This window comes from Podarcis tiliguerta, assembly GCF_965153285.1.
Source record: "Podarcis tiliguerta genome assembly, chromosome: Z".
NCBI lineage: Eukaryota > Metazoa > Chordata > Lepidosauria > Squamata > Lacertidae > Podarcis > Podarcis tiliguerta.
This window is the reverse complement of record NC_139553.1, coordinates 1,181,131-1,199,308: the sequence shown is the minus strand read 5'-3', so window position 1 is coordinate 1,199,308 and position 18,178 is coordinate 1,181,131. Positions and strand designations below refer to the sequence as shown.

The 18,178-nt window shown below is 48.0% G+C and overlaps 1 protein-coding gene across 3 annotated transcripts in view; it reads left to right on the top strand.

Moving 5' to 3' along the window:
* The window catches only part of LHX2 (LIM homeobox 2), a 54,413-nt gene that overhangs the window by 17,667 nt on the left and 18,568 nt on the right, over positions 1–18,178 (top strand). For all 3 annotated transcript variants that reach the window (XM_083423127.1, XM_083423126.1, XM_083423125.1), the window contains exons 3-4: positions 208–584; positions 10,187–10,392. In XM_083423127.1, coding sequence (XP_083279253.1) covers positions 208–584; positions 10,187–10,392 — 583 coding nt within the window. The remainder of the gene's footprint in view (positions 1–207; positions 585–10,186; positions 10,393–18,178) is intronic.

The window sequence follows — 18,178 nt, the reverse complement described above, 5'->3', positions numbered from 1 at the left end:
GCGTGCGTGACCGCTGGAACTCCCGGGAAGTTTGGGGTTGACGCCGCTTGCTTCAGTTGCTCAATAGTTTCTCAGCGCCCTTTGCGATTTTAAGCTCCTCGCGAGAAGGGACCTTATAGTTCTGTCCATGTGGCCTATATATGTTAAAGATAGCAGGGACCCTCTCCGCTGCGCTCCTGAGCCTCTCTCTTTCTGGCATCCCTGCAGGAGATTCTCGGTCCAGCGCTGCGCCCGTTGCCACTTGGGCATCTCTGCCTCCGAGATGGTGATGCGCGCCCGGGAATCGGTTTACCACTTGAACTGTTTCACCTGCTCGACGTGCGCCAAAATGTTGACCACGGGCGACCACTTCGGCATGAAGGACAACCTTGTCTACTGCCGGCTGCACTTCGAGGCGCTGCTCCAGGGCGAGTACCAGCTGCACTTCAACCACGGCGAGGGCGCCGCCGGCAAAGGCCCAGCTCTGGGCGCCGCCGCCACTCTCGGCCTGCCCTACTACAACGGCGTGGGTACCGTGCAGAAGGGACGGCCGAGGAAGAGGAAGAGCCCCGGGCCCGGCGCTGACTTGGCCGCCTACAACGCAGGTAAAGGGAGCGGGCGGTGGCGGGAGGCTCGACGGGGCGGTCGGAGCTGGGGGTGCTGAGCGGTGCCTTTTTAGAATGTGCGTGCTTGGAGGGGAAATATCGGGGCGCCTTGGAGCCCCTCTGGTTGTGCTGTGGAGGGGGTTGAGTGGGGCGCGCTGCCGGGTGTGTGACTGCTCAGCTTTTGCAGTGGCTGGATGAAGCCCAGTTGCGCCGTTTTTGCGCCGAACGGGGAAGGGCATCCCAATCCGAAACCGGAGGCGCGGAAAATGGTTCAGGGAAGGGGCGCGACTTCGGAGTAGGGGAAAAAGCAGCTGCGGGGAGCCACTTCGGATTGGCTGGCAGAGTAAAAGGCATGATGCCAAAGGATGGGCTCAGAATGTTGGATTAATTTTTCTTTTTTTTGGGGGGGGGGGTGTTGTAAAGCAGAGGGGGCTGCTTATGAAACGCTGGTGCTGCAAAACAAGCTTTTCGCGCGCTCTGAGCTGTTTGAACCCGGGACCTTTCTCCGCGCCTGAAAATCTCTTGTATCTGGCAGAGCAAATATGAGAGGTTGGGGGGGGGGAGCAGGGTGGAACCTCCTAAAATGAGTCGCTGGCATCCCTGGGGAAAAAAGGCTTCGCTTCCTTCCTCCTCTACAAACGAGACCCCGAGACATGCGTTCCTTCCGCGAAGGCGCTTCCTCCTTTTCCAGCCGCCGCTAAACTTCGAAATGTTTCTTGGGCTCCTTTTAAGCGACGGGACCAGAAATAACGCGGAGAGGGGTTGCTGGAGCGGGGAAAGGCTGCGATCCGAAGTATTGGTAGGCTAAAGCGGTAGCAGGGAGAATTTAGAAAGCTGTTTCGTTTTGGTTTAAATTTCCTTATATAACGTGAACAAAAAACCCCGAACCTAATGGAGTTTCTTTCTGAAAAGGCCATCACACCTACCCAAACGAAATGACTTGCATTATCACTTTCGTTTTAAAAGAAAATTCTGATTTAACAGTTTTCCTCCATTGTTACTATTGTTATTATATTTTATAAATATAACAATATTATTCGCCAAAATATTGGGAACGCCTCATCTCCCCAATGCGCCGAACTTGGTATTTTTGAACCTAAATTACCCAGCAAACTGGAGCTTCTTCCGGCGGGTCTCTTGCGGCCTCTGCCTCTACTTCCCAGCGTGGGGGCGACGGCGGCGGCGGGACCTGCGGCTCTGGTCCTGGAGACGCGATGGGCTGTGACAAGTGGAAAGCGGCTTAGAAAGGCGTCCGGGACTTCAAAAACAGCCCCCTCCTAACCCTTTCTCGGCGGCAGCCTCCCCCCTCCCCCAGCTGTTACACGAGGGCGCTTTGTGGTCCCGAGTTCACCCTTCCGTGCAAAAATATGTGTTTAAGGGGGATATTTTGTGTGCGGGCATGTATGCGATATTTAGATATTGATGAATGATAGGTATTTTATATTTCTTTAATATTATAATGTATCTGTGATTGATTTTTAATGCGTTGCGAGGGGGACCTTTAGGTAACAAGTGAGGAAGAAACCTAATGCATAATAATATGTCTTTATAAGACAGGGGTTTGTTGGAGAGTGGGAGGGGGCTTGTGGACTGGGGGCTCCACCAGGGCATGGGTGCATCTGTGGGTACAATAGCTGCTTCTTCACTGTCCCTACCCAGATGTGTAAGGCTTTTAAGGAGGGACTCTTATTAACCCCTCCCTCTGCACAGACCTTGCCAGGTAAGGTGCTGAGTTGAGACTGTAAATTCCACACCCCCAATTTCAGGTAGCTGAGAAACTCGTAGTGTGGGAAGAGCTTCCTGCCCAATGTTCTCTCTTCTGGAATCTAGATGTGACAAAGTGTGTGTGGGGGGGGGCTGTCCATATTCAGAGCTGCTGCTCTCCTGATTTTTCAGGAGGGGCCTCCTCTGCTGCCCAAGCAGGACCAATCCCCCCCCCCACCTTCCAGGGTTTGTGGAGGGGGGGTGGTCTGGGAGCTAGGATCTTCCCACTCTCTATTTCCCTTCTTATAGCCAGTGTGTAAGGTTGGCACCACGCCTTTTTAAAGGGGGGGGGGATGTGCCTACTCGGAAGCAAGGCCCATTAAGCCAAAGGGGTCTTCCTTACAAATCAGGACATCAATCCTTGGTCAACAGGCTACTTTCTTCTCAGTGGGGGTGGGGCTGGGGCTGCAGGAGGAGAAGTCTGCCAGAAAGGAGGGGGGTGTGTGTGAACCCAAAGGTGCCTCCAAAATCTCCTACTTGTCCTGGCACACCCTTGGCCCTTTCCTATAATTCAGGCCCATGGTAGCAACTGATCATTTGCAGTTAGGTTCCTTGCTTAATTACTTAATTACTGCTTAATAGTAACAAAAACCTCTAAGCGGTTCACAAGAAACTTTGAGAATATCAATAAAACACTGTTGCAAACAAGTAATATATATATATATATATATATATATATATATATAACCAGGAGTAAATTAAGGAGAGATTTGAATGTATCAGTATCTGCATGTCTGGGTAGGCTTGCCTAAACAAAAATGTTTTAATCAGGTGTGTCAACACACTAATCTGGACATTCTGTGTCCCACTTTCAGTTATTGGCAGAAAATGCAAACTGAGTTGGATAAAATATATGGGTCTGGAGAAATGGGCACAAGGGTGAAAATCCCCCAACCTCCCACCCCTTTGATGCTGACCCTCCCCCTCCCCCTCCCCTCTCTAAGGGGGGCCAGTGCATGTGTTGATGATGATGATGGTGAGTAGAGTGAGAGAGATGGGTGTACTTCACAAAGGCCACATCCTTCTCTAGTTCATATGGCGTGAACTAGATACATGCACAATGTGAGCAGCAGGTTGGTTGCTGGGCCCCACTCTCACCTTGCTTTGGCTCTCCCCCCACTGCCTGCTTGAGAGCAAGATACTAGTCTTCCTGGGTCTGACCTCTCCAAATCCGTCTCAACCCAGCGCCTCGATTTCAGCTGCAGAAAAGCTCAGCAGTGGTGCTATTTAGTCATTTTGGACTTTGGATGCAATTGTCTTCACTTGAAAAAAATGTGGCTAGCTAGTCAGGCTGCATTTGAGCCCCCACTTCCCTTGAGGGGGACCATGACGACACCATTGTAGCTAGATGCCTCTCTAGGATGCTTAGCTGAGGGCCCCTGGGGGGTGTTGTTAGGGGAGGACATAGGAGGTTGAGGTCCAGTCTTTTGCATTGGGACCCATATTCCACGCCTGCTTTAAGCAATTTTTGAAAGGACTTTGCTTACAGTGGCCTGGCATGCTTTAAAATGCAATGCCTATGAGATCCCACCACCCAACCACTCCCTGTTTGCACATTTATCTCCCCTCCATAAACTTGCTAAATCTTTGGTTAAAGCCACTGCTCTATCTTGCTGGTGGCAGTGAGGCTGTGGGACGTTACATCATGGTGGAGCCACCTCTGGGTTGCAAAGGGTGGGTACCACAGCCTCTCAGCCAAGGGAGTTGAGCTGGAGCCAAGCTGCAAGAGCTTTCTGTGTAGGGGTGCACCAGAGGGGCAACGACACCCACACTTTGGGCTTTCCCGCTAAACTAACGCTGGGGAGCTTGGGGCCATGTGGATGGCTGTTGGACCCCAGTGCCCATTGGCTTTGGGCCATTCTGCAGCTGATGGGAGTTTGGAGTCCAGCAGAATGGCAGGGGTGTAGCCCTGGCAGGGGAGTAGGGATTGGCATGGACCTGAACTGGAAGCCGATCACATCTAAGCGATTGGGAGGTGGGGGAAGGCTTGGCTTGTGACAAATGAGGGCATGAACATGGGCAGAGCGCCACTCTGGATCTTCATCTAGGCCACACTGCTGAGTAGAGTGGTCACCAGTGGCTGGAGCGGCAAATGGAGGGACTATGTGAAGAGCAGGCTGTTCCGCGGAGGCCAAGCCAAGTTCTGCAGCTCAGTTTTCCCAAGCAGTTCCAGATGCTCCTGTCTTGGTAGGGGGTATGTGTGTGTGGGTGGGTTGTCTGGGTGTGTTTCCAGGCTCCTACTAAGCCACAGGCAGCCATATCTAAAGTTGGGGCAAGGCTTTCCCACAGTCCTTTCTGTTACGCCTCCCCCCACAACCCAGTTGCCTCTTGCCTTTCAAGACCCACCGCTCCCCAGAACATTCTTGTCCAGGTGTTGCAAGCAAGATTTCCATTGACTGGCCATAGAAAAGCCTGGGTTCCCAGAGCCTGTGGCAACACTGGGGAAAAAGGAATGTTATCTCCACAGAGGAACCCCACTCCCAAACTGGCCAAAGTTCCCCCTCCCCACCCCTTCATTATGCAATGCCACTTTGTGTTAAGAATGTTTATCTTAAGTAGCAGAGATGAGCTGGGAGCAATCCTGTGAAAGTGGTGTTGCACATGTCATGCTGATGACTCTGCAGGCTTCCAGAGTGCCCTGCTCCACTTAATCCAAAGCACAGTGGGCAAAGCTTGTGAGCTGAGGGGGTGCTATGGGTGCTAACACTGCTCTCTCTCTCTCTCAATCTATTTTACTGAAAAAGTTAAAATCCCGAAATGACCGTCTTCCTTTTCTGATCTGCAGTGCCCATCCACAGCCTGACTTGTTTTTTGTTTTCAGCTCAAACCTTCCAGGTGCAGGAGAGGGCGGGTGGGTGATGGGTGCCCCTTCCCCTTCCCCCCAGAAAATCTTATCTCCTAAACTTGGCTCAGGCTGACTTGTCTTCTCCCTCCCACTTTCCACCAGGCCAAGTGCCCATCTGGAACTATACGCTGGGAACAAGATTAAACTAAGGCCTCATTAATTCTTTGTCTTTGAAGGCTGGTGGGGATGCTTTGGGTAGAAAAGTGACCAGTTATTGGTCTTTTGGGTTTATTATTTTTTTAGGGGGGAGGGGAAGCAAAGGGTGCGTGGGGAGCACAGCTGGGTATTGTGTTCTTCAAGGGTGCAAGCAGGTCAGGAACACTGACTCTTTAGTGGGCAGAGCAGTCAGCTGTGGTGGGGATTTGTGCAGAAGACCTCTGATTCCACTTGCCCGCTCCCTGGCCCAAGTCTTGCCATTCTGAATGGAGGTCTCCTAGGACCTGCTGATCTGAGATGGTCTGTGACTGTGTGTGCTTATTCTCCCTCCGTGATGGCTTGTGTTTTGTTGGCAATTAAACACAGAGTGAACAATTGATTGAATGGATTCTGAGAGGATGCAGCAGTCCTTGGATGTGTCACCTTTGCAGACTTTGACGGAAGGAGCTGGTTTAAAATGGGTCTTTTCTGCTAGCATTTAACGTCCACTGAAGGGGGGGGTCACCTCTGCCCCCAGTCCTAGGGAGTCCTGGGTCTCTACACAGAAGGAGACCTCTGTCCAGCCTTGTTTGAGTTGCCAGGTCAATCTATCCAATCTCTTGGGTTTTGCTGTCCTCCCCATCTTGCTACCAAGTCCCTTCTTGCCAAGAATATGCAACCCCTCTTGGGCTTTATGTGGAATTTGATTCCTTCTTTTGCTTCTCCCAGGGAAAGCTAGCTCAGTGGCCCCCAAACTTTGGGAGGCCACCCCCTTGATTCTATAAACTCGTCTCCAGTGCCCCCTATGCCACCCTAGAAAATGCACAGCCTGCTATGGAAGACAATAGCATAGCAAAATTCAAGGCTGTCACAATTAATTGCATGTTTATTCAAAATCTAATTAAAATTATTTTGTTTAATTAATTCAACAAAACTGATGAACTTGAGCCAGTGATACCAACTTCTCAAAGTCTGATAGTTATCCAGTGTCTCCCACCTGCCACCCCCCTGCTGATTAGCACCCCCCAGGTAATCCCATTATCCCCTAGGGGGCACTTTCACCCACTTTGGGAACCACTGGGCTAGCTGCTCATCTGTGTGGCTGACAGCACCACCCCCTAGGAATGTTGGTGACCATTGTGTGATACTCCACAAACTCAGCATAATGGCTGGAGAGGCATTGCAGACACTGGGATGCAGACTTCAGCTGTGGCTCCAGGCTGCCTCCCCCACACTCATACAGCTGTCCACACCGTACAACATGGTTGTCATCCTAGGAGGGAGACCTTTGGAGGCGGCAGCAAGGAGAGCTCAGTGACAATGATTTTGTGGGTGGGGGGAAAGACCCCACCCCAGGATTTTCCAGTCTAGGTTCTTGTTCATTTATATGCCTTCTCCCCTTCAGCAAAGTGGTTCTCCAGCCCCACTGTTGTCTGGACAATCATAGTGCCCCAATGGAAGGAGGAATGTTTCCTTTCGTAGGTGGAAGAAATCGCAATATTTATTGTGAACTCATAAGCATCTTGCTTGCCTGCCCATTTCCTTCACAGAAGGCAAGATCAACTGCGTCCCTCTTGCTTCCCACATCCCAGGCTGCTTGCTTGAGCAATGTCAGGTGAAAGGGAAATTAAGCTTTCTATTACAGGGAACTAATGATCAGCCATGTGACACTGAGGGGAGCCTCTTTTGTGGAAAAGGCTCCTAGCCTCAGGAAAAGACGTTTGGAATCCATTTCAGTTCGCTGCGGTGAAGATCCTTAGTCATTCTGATACACATCTCCCTTATTTTTTATTTGTTTTAACCCAAAATTCAGTCTTATATATGCAGTACTTTTATGCAGAGGTTTAAAATGCATTTTATTTGTCTCCCCCCCCCGCCCCCGTGGACTAACTCAGCAAATTCTGTTTTGTTCATGTAATCACCTCCTTTTTGTCTGCTGTGGAATAAGCAAGGCAATCCCTCTTATGACTAATCCTAAGCATTTTTAAAGGTCCAGCAGGGTACTGGATGCAATGCACCACATGCAAGATGCTTGCAAGTAGCTTCTAGTCTTTTACATCACGCAGACAAGGCTGGGATTTTGCTGTGGTATGTTTAGGTGGTGTGGGCAGCTCAAGGACATGCCCTGGCCCCCACCCCAACAGCTGCATTCCATGGTCACAATATTGCTTGCAGTGTTGAAGAGAGAACTCTGGAGTGCCGCTTTTAGAGCATTCCCCCCCACGGTCTTCAGGAACATTGCACAGAATTTGCAACTGCGCAGACATTGCATTGAAGTTTGCCTCATGGGCCATGCACAATTTCATCGCCTCCCGCAAGAATACTTATGTGCCAGTGCAGATCTTGTTATGTATATTGAGGGGAACAAAACAAAAGCAGGTTTTACTTTGCAGACTTTTGAACTATGCAGGGTTATTGATCAAGCAGGCTAAGGATCCTGTGTGATTCTAAACTTTGCTAGCAAAGCCAAATTTCCTTCCATCTCCCGTCATTTGTATGGTTTCTTTTCTGAGACCAGATATGCCAAGCAGTATGGGGGACACGCCTTCCTGTGCCTTTTGGGGTTGAGAGCTGGGAATGGAACCTCGGGGTTTGGGGAGAGCGTACCTTTTCAGTGGGCAAAATAGGGAGAGGTGGCTACCTTGCTTTCCCAGAGGGTAGCTGAGGGTTACATCTGGGGACTAAGAGCCATGAGAGCAGATTCTGCGGTTTGATCTGGCATTGTGTATAGGTGTTTACGCTAATCTTTAAATCCCCAGATGACTTATTCCCCAAATATATGAGATCCTACAGATTCCCTTGGGAATTAAGATGCGCAGAGAGGACCCTCCTGGTTGTTCCACTGCCCTCAGAAGCTCCAGGGGGCTGGTGCCCAGGAGAGGGTCTTCTCTGCGGCAGGTCCTAAGTTGCAGAATCCCCTCCGCACAGAAGGTGTCTGGCACATTCACTGTAGAGTCTTGTTTTGTTTCTGGAATGTTGAAGCCTCATCTCTTCACATTGTCATTTGACATCTGGGGGCTACGTGCGCATGTTTGGGATCCACCCTGCTCCTGGCACTGCGATCTTTTTAAACTGTTCTTAATTCTAAATTGTTGTAAGCCAATTTGGGACACGCTTGTGCAGGACGAGTAATCAATTTAGTATTTGTTGTTGTTTTGTTGATGATGATATGTTATTTCTTTTGTCCTTCATAACTACATTATCAAATGATGTTTTTCCATAGGAGTCCATGAGAAGAGGGCGGCTGCCAGTCATGTACCTTTGCTTTAATATATTTGGGGAATGGAAGCCAAGCGTCAGAAAAGTTGCCCTTCATTTTCTGATAGGATGTGTTCTTTCTTATTGGGGGGGGGGGAGTTATCCAGTGGGCCTTTGCCTGCAGCAGTAGACACCAACCACTGAAACCCTCCCCAGACTGGCCATTCCTTGCAAACCAGCTGTTCTGCATGCATTCCAATGCCTTTCCGTAGCATTAATGAGCATTAGGCCACTTAAGGCAGAGCATGCATGACTGAGATTACTGCAGATCTGTTGCAGCGTTTAACTTTCTGGGAATCCTGGTGTAATCGGTAGATTTTAAGCAGGATAAATAATTTGCATTTGATATAAGGTTGTGTGTTGGTTTGGATCCTTGTTGGAAGTACACAGGATCTGTGATGGTGGACAATTTCAAAAGCAGATGCGTTTCGACAGCTGGATCAATAATTCACATTCTAATGCTCTCAGGATAGATATTTATCTGATTCACCCGCCTTTTTTGTTAGTCATTTCATAGAGTGGATAAAGAATTGTCAAGGGAGAGCATAAAATGAAGCTTCCTGAGAACCCCTCTTATTTCAACATACCTGAAAAAGCTAGTTTATGGGAAATTGATAAGCACTGATAACACATGTTAATGACAGAATATCCAAACAACCAGATGCACTGCTACATTTTCTCTGAGTGTTTGCTATTTTTAAATAGGAACTTTTTGTGCTTGGTTCTTGGAAGGTGTAGATGCATTTTCTATGTAAAAAACAAAACAAAAAGCCTTTTAATATGCATGCATATTATGCTTGCTGTGCAAATTGTAGCTCCATTTGTTAATTATTGTAAAGTTCCTTTGCCTCTTTGTGGAAGCTTCATTAGTGAATTTTTGTAGCCATAAGAGGGAGTCTTGATCTAAATTGTTTCTAGTAAACACATGGGGAGGGGGGAGGGGAGAGGAAACAACAGATTCCTTCAAGGGAGTTTGATTTTTTATTTTTTTTTAATGGAGTGCAAATGTGGATAGTTACTTGCAGCTTCTGTTTGGTCTTTGGTATAAGTCAAACCTCCTAGGAACTGTTCCCTGCCCGCTCACCCCCAACTTTATATCAAATTATATCTGGAATTTGCTGTCAGGTGTACACAGCCTCTCTCCATCTACCCTCCCCTCTTTAAACGGTGTTTTATTTAAGGGTCTCTTTTGTGCTCTGTGAGCTGAGTTTGGTGGGAAGAATACCGAGGGCCTGAATGAGTTTTTTCCGCCCCCTCTTGAAGGTTAAGTGGACGTGGTGGGCTGTGGGTCTGCAGCTGCACAATGCAGAGTGACAGTGCTTTAAAACATTTTTTTGCAAAGTTGTTCTCATGCTGTCTGGAAATGCGGAGCGGAAGGGGGGGGACAGAGATGCCTTTTCTGCTTTTGCAGATGAGAAAAGAGAGAGCCGCCTGTCGCTGCAAAAGTGCAGGTGAGGGTTCTTGTAGCCCTATAAGTGTATGGAGAAGAAAGACAGGAGGGACTGAAAGGGCTTGGTAATACTTGCCCTGGCCTTGCTTCTTCAGTAGCTGTGATGACTCGCTCTCCTCCCCCCCCTACCCCGTCCTTGTTTCCTCCCAGCTTTGAGCTGCAATGAGAATGACGGGGACCACCTGGACCGAGACCAGCAATACCCCAGCAACCAGAAAACGAAGCGCATGAGGACATCGTTCAAACACCACCAATTGCGGACAATGAAGTCTTATTTTGCTATTAACCACAATCCAGATGCCAAGGACTTGAAACAGCTTGCTCAGAAAACAGGCTTGACCAAGAGGGTTCTCCAGGTAAGAGAGGATGTGGGGTCTTCTGTGTCATCTCGAGGTGCATAGGAGGTTCGAATCTGCTATGGTGCAAGTTTGGTAACTTCTCTTCAAAACCTCTGAAGGGTTTGCAGAAGTTGTGCAGTCCGGCCAAGATTCCTGGCATCACCCGTTCCTTAAGCACAGGCAGGTTGAACAAGCCATTTTGATATACTCCTATAGATGGGGAGTGAGCTCCCATTCATGGGTTCATGGATATGGGCTCCCAAAGTGAAGCCCCTGTGACTCACAACAATTCTGTGCCCTTGTGAATGCCTTTTGTTGTAGCTGAGAGATTAAAGATGTGTCCTGTGTTTGCCTGATGCGTGAACTGCGGTGCTTTTGGAGTGTTGCAAGAGGTAGAAGCCACAGCTGAGGAAATAATAATACCTTGTAGGTTCTGGCAATACTAACCCCTGTGTGTGCTCTGTGCTGATGCTTGTCTGCCTACTGCCATTGCGATGCTTGCTTTTCCAGAACGTATCTGTGGTGCACCATCGGGAGAATGCTCCCAAGGCAAACTGGGTTGTGCCTGCACTGTCTTGCACTTGGGGGGTCGACAGCAATGCCTCAGAAGAGAAAGGATATTTAGGGCAGTGCTGGCAGGATCCTTTGGCACTGCCTCTTTGAGGCTGCAGCTTCTGGCTTTTGCCAGATGACCCCATCATTTCAAAAGTGCTGTCAACCGCCTGTCCCCAATGATCTCAGTCTTCCCTGATGCATCAGCAGAAATGTGTGCTGCATGCATGGTGCACTTACATGCAAGATTTGGACTTTCCATATTGTTGGCCTCAGTGCATGTAATCTGGTGCCCTGCCGATGTTTTGGGTGACAGCTGCCATCAAAGCAATAGAGGCAGCTGCTTTATACTGAGTTAAGTCACTGGTCCATCTATCTCAGTATTGAGATACCTACACTGACTGGTAGCAGCTCTACCAGGGCTTCAGGCAGAATCCTTTCCCCACTTTCCCCTTGAGATGCTAGGAATTTAACTTGGGATGCCCTGCCCAGTGAGCCATGGTCCTTCACATCAGTCTCAGCCATCATGGCCAATGGACAGGAGTCATGGGACCTGTACTCTACGAATGGGTAGAGGGCACCAGAGTGGCAGAAGCTGGCCTAGACTCAGTGATGTTGAGGAGGGTCAGCACATCGGATCCAGCCATGGGGGCAGGAATAATGATGACATTTGCCAAAGCAGCATTACATCCTCCTTGAACAGGCAAGAAGGTGAAGTGATAATGAGGCTTTCAAGTTTTGCTATTGCTTGTGATATATTAGCGTAGAGGAAGTCATGATAAAACCAACTTAGTATTATATGATGCTCATCCAATCTCAATAAATTGAGCCTTATGTATTGTGCTCCCGTTGCTTGGTGACCAGTAACCCTACTTGGAGGTGTGGCTATGAGGACTGTCCTGATGAGCTCTTGCACCTCAGAAAATAACCACTAACTCACTGCATGAGTTGAATTGCTCCCACCTCTCATACAGAAAAAGCACAAACTGATTTGGCCGTCTTGTGTGTTGCTTCTGCCGAACATGAGTGGGAAACTTTGTGTTTATGTCTAATATTTTGTTTACCAGCTTGCTGTTAGGCTCAAAGTTGATCAGGATCCTTTCCTGTGTCTCTCTGGGTGGTTTGCTGTAGATCAGCAAGGGGTTTCCAATTCCCAATGGTCTAACTATGGCAATAGAGACTGCCTGCTCATGAGGCGAAGTGAGGCAGCCGCCCTGGACAGCCGGATCCAGAGGAGTGGCTGATCTGACCTCCGAGGATCACAATGCCCACTGTTGCTGCCATGGTAGCAGCGACAACATTTGCCAAATCTGCCCCCTCCACAGCAGCAAATAGGATGTGATGCTGGTCTTCTCCCACCCCTAGAGAGGAAACGGCAAGGGCTGCCCTCTGGGGTCTCCTGGGGCCTTTGCCCACCTGGTGTGATTCAGATCAGGCCCCTTTCCCACTCTGACGGCCCTTGACTCCCATCTTCACTCACTCCTTCTTCCTGGATGAGAGGGGGCATTTTGTGGTTTGCCTCGGGCACCGAAATGTCTTAGGCCTGTGTAGCAACAACCAATAAACTTACCTTCTCTATAAATTAGACTGCTGGGTTGGAAGCTGGGAGTGGATTGTTGTGTGAAAGGACCCGTGGAATTGGTTTTGGTACTGATTGCAAATTCCTGGGCTGACCATGTGTACGCACAGAGACAACCTGCTCCTCAATTCCTTGCGTAGGTCCACCCAGCCGAAGAACTCTTATTCCTCTGGCTGCAGCTGGTGGGTAGCAGCAGAGTTTCAGTGTAAAACAAAACAAACAAAACAAGATTGAACAAGCCTGAAGCCCTCTCACCCGTTGTACTGGGTGTTGAGCTACTGCTAATCTAGTACTCTGTTTTCAGAGCCAACCAGTGGTGCTATTTTACTCTACAGAAGGTTAAAGTTTCAAGACTTCCTGGGGAGGTGAAATTTTGCAGATTTTTAAGTAGAAGTTGAGTGGCCATCTGTCATGGATGCTTTAGTTGAGATGCCTGCATTGCAGGGGGTTGGACTAGATGACCCCCAGGGTCCTTTCTAACCCTACAATCCCTTCCCCAACACCATCACCTGATGCTGTGATCTAAACCACTGAGCCTCTTGAGCAGGTCGGCAGTTCGAATCCCCGCGACGGGGTGAGCTCCTGTTGCTCTGCCCCAGCTCCTGCCAAACTGGCAGTTCGAAAACACACCAGTGCAAGTAGATAAATAGGTACCGCTGAGGCGGGAAGGTAAACAGTGTTTCCATGTGCTCTGGTACTTGTTACAGTGTCCTGTTGTGCCAGAAGCAGTTTAGTCCTGCTGGCCACATGACCCGGAAAGCTGTCTGAGGACAAACGCCAGCTCCCTTGGCCTGAAAGCGAGATGAGCACCGCAACCCCATAGACTGGACTTAACCTTTACCTCTCTCTCTCCACACACACACACACACACAAGCAATGTGTAAATTTTATTAGATTTCCTCTGAAAAGGGCAAATCTGAATTAAATCGGGTAGAAATGCAGGATGTTTGCATGTTTCTGGACACTGCAAAAGCCTTGCAGGCATTAGCCGCACCAATTTCACAGCGAACACCTGCCTGGAAGCACTCAAAAGGGATAGCGAGGTAATAGAGGATGAGACCCTGAACACCACCCTGCTCATTTATGAAATAAAATATCACATTTCCAGAAACAGATCCTGCTTAGTCAACCTGCTTTGGTGCATCAGTTTTCCAGATGAATTGCGACTGCCTTATCCTGGAGTCCAAAGTCTGAATTTGCTGCCTGGGTGGATGTCCAGGCCACCCCACTCTTGCAGGAATGAGCAGAGGGTGTAAATGCAGCAAGGCTGGCTCACTGCGTTTCGAAGCAAGTGAAGTCCTATGCATCGGAAAAGGAGGACTAGGAAGACCACTAATTCCGAAGTCTAAAATTAATTAACTGGCTTGTCATCCTGAGCAAGCACAAGATGCCTGGAGGAACACAGGAAACTGCCGTAGGACCCAAACTCTCGGGGTGGAGATCCCTTTGCCACCCTGCCCCCCATAAAATACATAAGGCCCCCGACACAGTTGATGGGCATTGCCATTCAAATGGGGTGTGTGTGTGTGTTGTGCCGTGTGGTTGATTGTCTGGGGACAGGGCTTACCTGCCTCCTCAATATTTTATTCAGGTGGGCACCCCTGGAAGCTGCCTTGCACCAAGTGAGGCCTGCTGATGTAATGAGCTCAGGGTACCACACAGTCTCTCCTTGCCAGGCGATGAACCTGGGAGCTTCTGCGGGCACAGCTGAGCTCTTCTGCCGCTGAGCTGCATCCCCCCTGCAGGCAGAAAAGTGAACAGAATTCACTGCGGCAGATGTGCAGGCTATGTTTTAATGGCAACCATCCACAAGAGTAGATGAATTTAGGAATCTGCTTGTGCTAAGGAGATCAGTTAATAAGTAAGGGGAATTTAGACATGGAAAGGCACGACTCAAGGGGAGGTTGAGCTGAAAAAATGTAAGAGCATTGCAATACCATATACAGCTCTACAATGGGCGGAATTCAGTTTCCATCATTTACCGAACCCTCCCCAAGTTGTCAAACAGGGATGGTACAAAGAAAGGCAAGCGTGCATCTGAAAATTATGGATACTTTGCCGATGGGACTGTTCTAATCTTCTACCAACTAGCTATTCAGAGGCTCAGCCTCCAGGAATTTAGGTAACTATTTTAAAAGCCATTCATGTTGGTGGTTATCCTGTGGCGATGAGTTCCACAAGTCAGTTTTGTATGAGATGTGACGAGCAGATTTGGACCCAACTTGTATGTGTGCATCTGGCTTTGGTGCGGGGGGGGGGGGGGGGAGAGCAAGGAAAGTCACCTGTGTGGAACAGGAAATCCTGTCTCTTGGGTTTGGATACTCTCTCTGCCCTATTCCCACCAGTTTGCCTACTGGATGATCCCATCTCTGCACTGAAGCCGGCTCTGGCATTGGGGCAGCCTAACTGCCTCCTGCCCCCTAGGCCTAATTCGCCATCACATGAGGCCCTTTTGCAAAGGGATCGTGGTGCTTAGGCTGCATTATATTTAGAAAAATTACAAACTGGAAAAACCCTAAATATCTCCAAGCAGTGTACAAGTCCAAATGTATGTAAAATGTGACTGACTCCCCACGAACCAATTAAAAACGAATATACATAAAGTACCATTAAAAATAAAGGTAAAATCAATAATGCAAACATTAGCTATGTCCTGGCTTTTGACACCACCTTGACGGGCACCTGCCAGAGAGGCTGGTCTTAACCTTTGCCCTCCAGAATTCTCCCTCTCCTTTTCTCTACCGTCTGTGATGATGGCTGTCATTGTGTGCTGGAAAGCTCTGCTGGGTGTGCTGGAAACAGTTCAGTCTGCAAGCCCTTTCCCAAGGGACATGGTGGTTAAGGTTGCATCATCTTAGTTTTATTTATTCATTTAGAAAATTTATAAAACTGCATGCTCGAAAGTAAATAAGTAAATCTCCAAGCAGTGTGCAAGCCCAGTTGTATACACAGCCTGCACTGGGGACTCTGCCATCTATGTTGCCTCCCTGTCTTCCATAGTGTTGATGTTGCCAGGTATGGGAAGCAGGTTCTGGGGTGTTGAGTTCAAGTGACCCATCACCACAAAATAATTAAGTCCTGCTGGAAGTTTCCTTTTGGCTAATATGCAAAAATATGTGACCACCTCACATATTTTTTTTTGGGGGGGGTGATGTGTTTTATTTGTTTTCTATAATTTGAGGTGTGCAAGTTAAAAAGGAATTCCTGCTTCTGTTGATTTACTGCTTCCTGTAATCCTTCCTGGAGAGCAGCTGCTGCCAGTCTGTGTTGGGAATACTGGTATATCAGTGTTTTGGACTCCAGTATTTCTGTGCCCCCCAGCCAGTTTTCTGCACCAGCCTGGGTGTGTATAAAGAAGTAGAGGCAGCCAAGTTCCTGAACATGTGCAGAGTGCCTTTGTTTCATGAGTGAGCCCAGTAGACCCACTGGCGGAGGTCAGGGACCTCCTGGTCCACAGACTTCTGTGTTTTTAGAAGCAGCTGCAGAATTCTCTCTCCTGAGGGTGCGACCATGGAAGTGAGAAAGGCAGGATACAGATAACATGCTGATATGTTTAGATTAAGCTTGTAAAGTTGATACAGATAACAAATTAATAGTTAAATAACAACAATAAAGATGAGAGTTACAAATTGCAATATAAATAAGGATATAAGAAATGACAAAGCCGGGTGGAGGGAAGTCACGTAGGTGTAATATTTATGTTTGTATTTGTGCAGTGCATTTGTATTGTCGATATTTGAATGGTTGTATTTGTAGTGTTGTGTGTGCATTATTAATTAAAAAATAAAATTAAAAAAGAAAGACAGGAAAGGGCAGCATTTTGCCCAGTGGGATAAAAACTGGATTGGCTTCAGCCAGGCCAGGCCAGTAGCACTGTGGAGCAGGGACATGACGGAGCACCATTATTTATTCCACAGCAGGGGTCTGCATTTGCCAATGCTTGCATGCCAAGTGAGAGAGAGAGAAATCCACCCAACTAACTGTGTGGAAAGAGAGGTGGGCTGCATATATTAGCAAGGGTTAAAGCAAGCAAATAAAAGTGGTGAAGTCCTTTCAACAGGGACCAACCAGAATGCCCACAATATGGCGAGCAAGGTTCTGAGTCCAAGAAAATTCTTCATCAGGTTAGATGCTAAGCAAAGTGCTGTGTGTGTGTGTGAGAGAGAGAGAGATTGAATAACTTCTGCACTTAGAAGGGGCATTATTATTACTACGACATGGGCTTTCGTGGGCTAGTGGCCTGCTCCTCAGATGCATGCAGTGCCATTTTCACTTGTTAGAGGCATATACTCATAGGGATGTTACATTAGCTGTGAGGTGAGGGGGAAATGAAATGCAAGAAACCGATAACTGGGTTAAACTGAAAACATATGTAAAATAGTTACCGTGGCCATTCATGAAGTGGCACTGACGATAATGCAAATATTGGTCGATTGACTCCCCTCCTGTAGTAGGATTAAATCCTGTACTCTCTGGTGAGTTTTCCACTGGGAGTTTCTGTTGCAAGTTCCTTTGCTCAGAAATGACTTCATAAAGATCCTGTGTGGTTGACACGTTCTGCTGGTTTCTGGGTATTACCCTCTCTGGTGTCAGATGTGTGTCCATTTATTCTTTGGTGTGGAGAGTGTGACCAGATTGTCCTGTGTGGGATTTGGAAGGGAACTTCTGGCAGATGGTGGCGCAAAGTGCCTGGAAGATCCTGATACGTAGAGAGAAAAAAAGATTCAAACATAACAAATCCACACACTTGAATTCATTTACACTGACATTTTAGGGGACCAGGGGTGTGTGTGTTGCAATCAATTCTGTAGCGCTGGGTACAGAAAGTATATTTACAGTTGTCTATTAATGTATACACTGCACAGTATTCAGAACTTGAATTGCCTTGGCATAGAATTATGTTTTGTTTTGTACGTAAAGGAAACTCAGTCATGGTTTAGGGCAGTGGTTTAATGGGAAGACTCATAAACCCTTGTGCAAACCAGTCAGGGTGAATATGCATTGTTTTATAACCACTTCACTAAAAAATTGAAAAGATGCTCAACAAAGACCAGGCATAGTCCGACTTCCACAGAAATTTTGTTCAAGCCAACCAGGATGAAAGCTCAATAAACAGGTCATCTGGATGAACCAGACAAATGGATCAAAGTGTTCTGAAATTCGTTCTACAAATCTTAGCATTAAAAACAACAACAATTGCCACTTTCATGCTGCGTGGGAGACATGAAACTGACTTAGACTGATTGAGACTCCTAGTTCATCTTGGCTCTGACTGGCAGCAGCTGCCTCCACTATACCCTCCTGCTGCTTAGATGCTTTCTGTTTGGAGGTACCAGGGAATCAACCTGGTGCCTTCTGAATGCAAAGCAGATCCTCTGCTGCTGAGCCACGGCCCCTGTGAAGACCCCATTCCAGCAAGAAGCATCTAATGATTGCATTAAAGCGGTTTCTCTACTGCCTTTCCACTTCCTGCAGAAGTGCTCAAGGGGACTGACACACTGGAGCCTAACGACAGTCAGACCATGATGAAACAATTAACTAAAAGGCAACAAGCAGTTCCCCGAGAAGCCGCAAAACATGTGAAGGACCCAAGCTTTATTTTATTTTTAAATTGCATTTTCATCCCACCTCCCCCCGCAAAGCTCACATTGTCTTACAATGGTTCTCCTCCCC